The 2,140-nt window shown below is 44.7% G+C and overlaps 1 protein-coding gene across 2 annotated transcripts in view; it reads right to left on the bottom strand.

The window, feature by feature from the left end:
- The window catches only part of CDC23 (cell division cycle 23), a 29,449-nt gene extending 27,792 nt beyond the window's left edge, over positions 1–1,657 (bottom strand). For both annotated transcript variants that reach the window (XM_017500944.2, XM_017500945.2), the window contains exons 1-2: positions 1,459–1,657; positions 1,300–1,372 (exon numbers count right to left, since the gene is read on the bottom strand). In XM_017500944.2, coding sequence (XP_017356433.1) covers positions 1,300–1,372; positions 1,459–1,619 — 234 coding nt within the window. In that variant the 5' untranslated portion in view covers positions 1,620–1,657. The remainder of the gene's footprint in view (positions 1–1,299; positions 1,373–1,458) is intronic.
- Between the last annotated feature and the right edge of the window lie 483 nt (positions 1,658–2,140).

Below are 2,140 nucleotides of genomic sequence, written 5' to 3'. Positions count from 1 at the left end.
AAAAGAAAGTAAACTATCTATCAGGTATTACGTTCACTATTTGGATGATGAGTTCTACTGAAGCCCAAACTTCAGACTCACACAAAATATTCACGTAACAAACCTGCACACTGCACATGTAGCCCCTGAATCTAAAATTTAAACAACAAAAACAATTATTTATCCTAATTAGGACCAATGACGGTCCTAGGCACTATGAAAGTGGGCACAGGAGTAAAAGCTAGTAAGATATAAACTGCATTGACTAAAAAAATTTACTTAAGAGTGTACCATATGCTTTACCCTTATTGCTTTATTTAATCTTCTTGGAAACCCAGCAATTATTAACATTACCAACAGATGAGGAGGCTATCACTTAGAAATCACTTGCCCACATTGGTGTTACTAATAAAGAACTTGACTGAAATATAGATGCAAGCACCAGGTACACTTCTAAGCAGTCTATATTTTTATCTCAATGTCCCCATGGAGGAGACACTATTACTATCATCACTGCACAGATGAGGAAATTGGCTCAGATGGTTAAGTTGCCAAAGGTCATTTGAACCCAAGGTCATCTCAACTTAGCACCTAAACTCAATCATTATTTGCTATGCTGATCAGACAGCAATGTAGGTATTGGAAAAACTTTTTTTTTTTTTTTTTTTTTTTTTGAGACAGAGTCGCTCTGCTGCTCAGGCTGGAGTGCAATGGGCGATCTCAGCTCACTGCAACTTTTGTCTCCCGGGTTAAGGCGATCCTCCTGCCTCAGCCTCCTGAGTAGCTGAGATTACAGGCGTGCACCACCACACCCGGCTAATTTTTGTATTTTTAGTAGAGACGGAGTTTCACTGTGTTGGCCAAGCTGGTCTTGAACTCCTAACCTCGTGATCCGCCCACCTCAGCCTCCCAAAGTGCTGGATTACAGGCGTGAGCCACCGCACCCAGCCAGAACTTTTGATTCTTCTCATCCATTTGAGTATTATGAGACACTCTTATAATAATTCCTTATAATAATATTTACTATTATGAGGCACTAATGTCTAGGTTTGGCTATAAGCCCTGAAAGGCTGAAATTATAAGCAATAATTGTTTACTAATGCTCTCCAGCTTTAAATAAGAGCACCACCAGAGCTTTCAAAACTCAAGAAAACTACATGAATAAAATCACTTAAAACACCCAGCTCTTTTAAATGCTTGAATTCCCTCTACAAGCACTCCTGCTAAGCAGTTTGCCCCCCTCCAGTGACAGGGCACTCAGTGGCTCTAGAGGCACACCCCTGGGTTGACGGGGAGCGCTCACAGTAAAGATGTCCTTACCTCTGTAATAGGCGGAGGCGGTTGCAGCTCGGCCAGAGGCAATGAGGGGAGAGAGAAGGCCAACTCCGCCGACCTGGAACACCCACACAAACTGATCAGCTCCACAAGCCCCCAAGGCCAAGGATTCAAGCCCCATCTCTTCCCACTCCAACATCTCACCATTTGCTACTGTGCAGTAGGCCCCGCTCCCGGGTAAGGCCCGCAATAAGCAGCAGTTGCTTTTTAATTTCCCGCAAATCTGAGAAATCGCTGTTCGTGGACAGGACAGGCGCCACTGCTGCCGTCACAGCCACCGGGACTATAGAGGTACCCGCAGCCATTTTCTCGACTCGGGCCACTCCAGCCAATCACCAGCGATAATACTGCTCCAAAAATATCTGCCTGTGATTGGCCGGCTCTTGCTCCAGAAAAACTAATCATAGGTCGTATTTCTGGTAACGTCACGAAGAGGCGGGAGAAAATAAATAATTACACCCTCAATTGGCCAAGAGCTACTGAGGCGGCAAAGTTAGAACAAGAAATAGGCGGGGCGAGGGTGAAGCCACGCCCTCTGGGCGGGGCGGGGAAGAGGGAAATGAGTGACTGGGAAAAGCGAACTGGGAAGCTAGGGGTGGGAATAGGGGCCAGAAAGAGTGGAGAAGGGAGAGTGACTTTCACTTTAGGGGTGATGTGATTGTACGACAAATAGAAAGGCTGTAGTTTCAGGGCCGACTCTGTACTAAAGTGATGTATATACTAGGAAAGATGCATGGTAATCTCTGGATCTTTCTTTAAAATAGGAGGCCGTATCGCTCCGTGTGGAGAATCATTTTTCTTTGTCTACTTTTTTTTTTTTTTTTTT

Source organism: Cebus imitator, unplaced genomic scaffold, assembly GCF_001604975.1.
Source record: "Cebus imitator isolate Cc_AM_T3 unplaced genomic scaffold, Cebus_imitator-1.0 Scaffold274, whole genome shotgun sequence".
Taxonomy (NCBI): domain Eukaryota; kingdom Metazoa; phylum Chordata; class Mammalia; order Primates; family Cebidae; genus Cebus; species Cebus imitator.
This window is presented reverse-complemented; position numbering and strand designations above follow the sequence as displayed.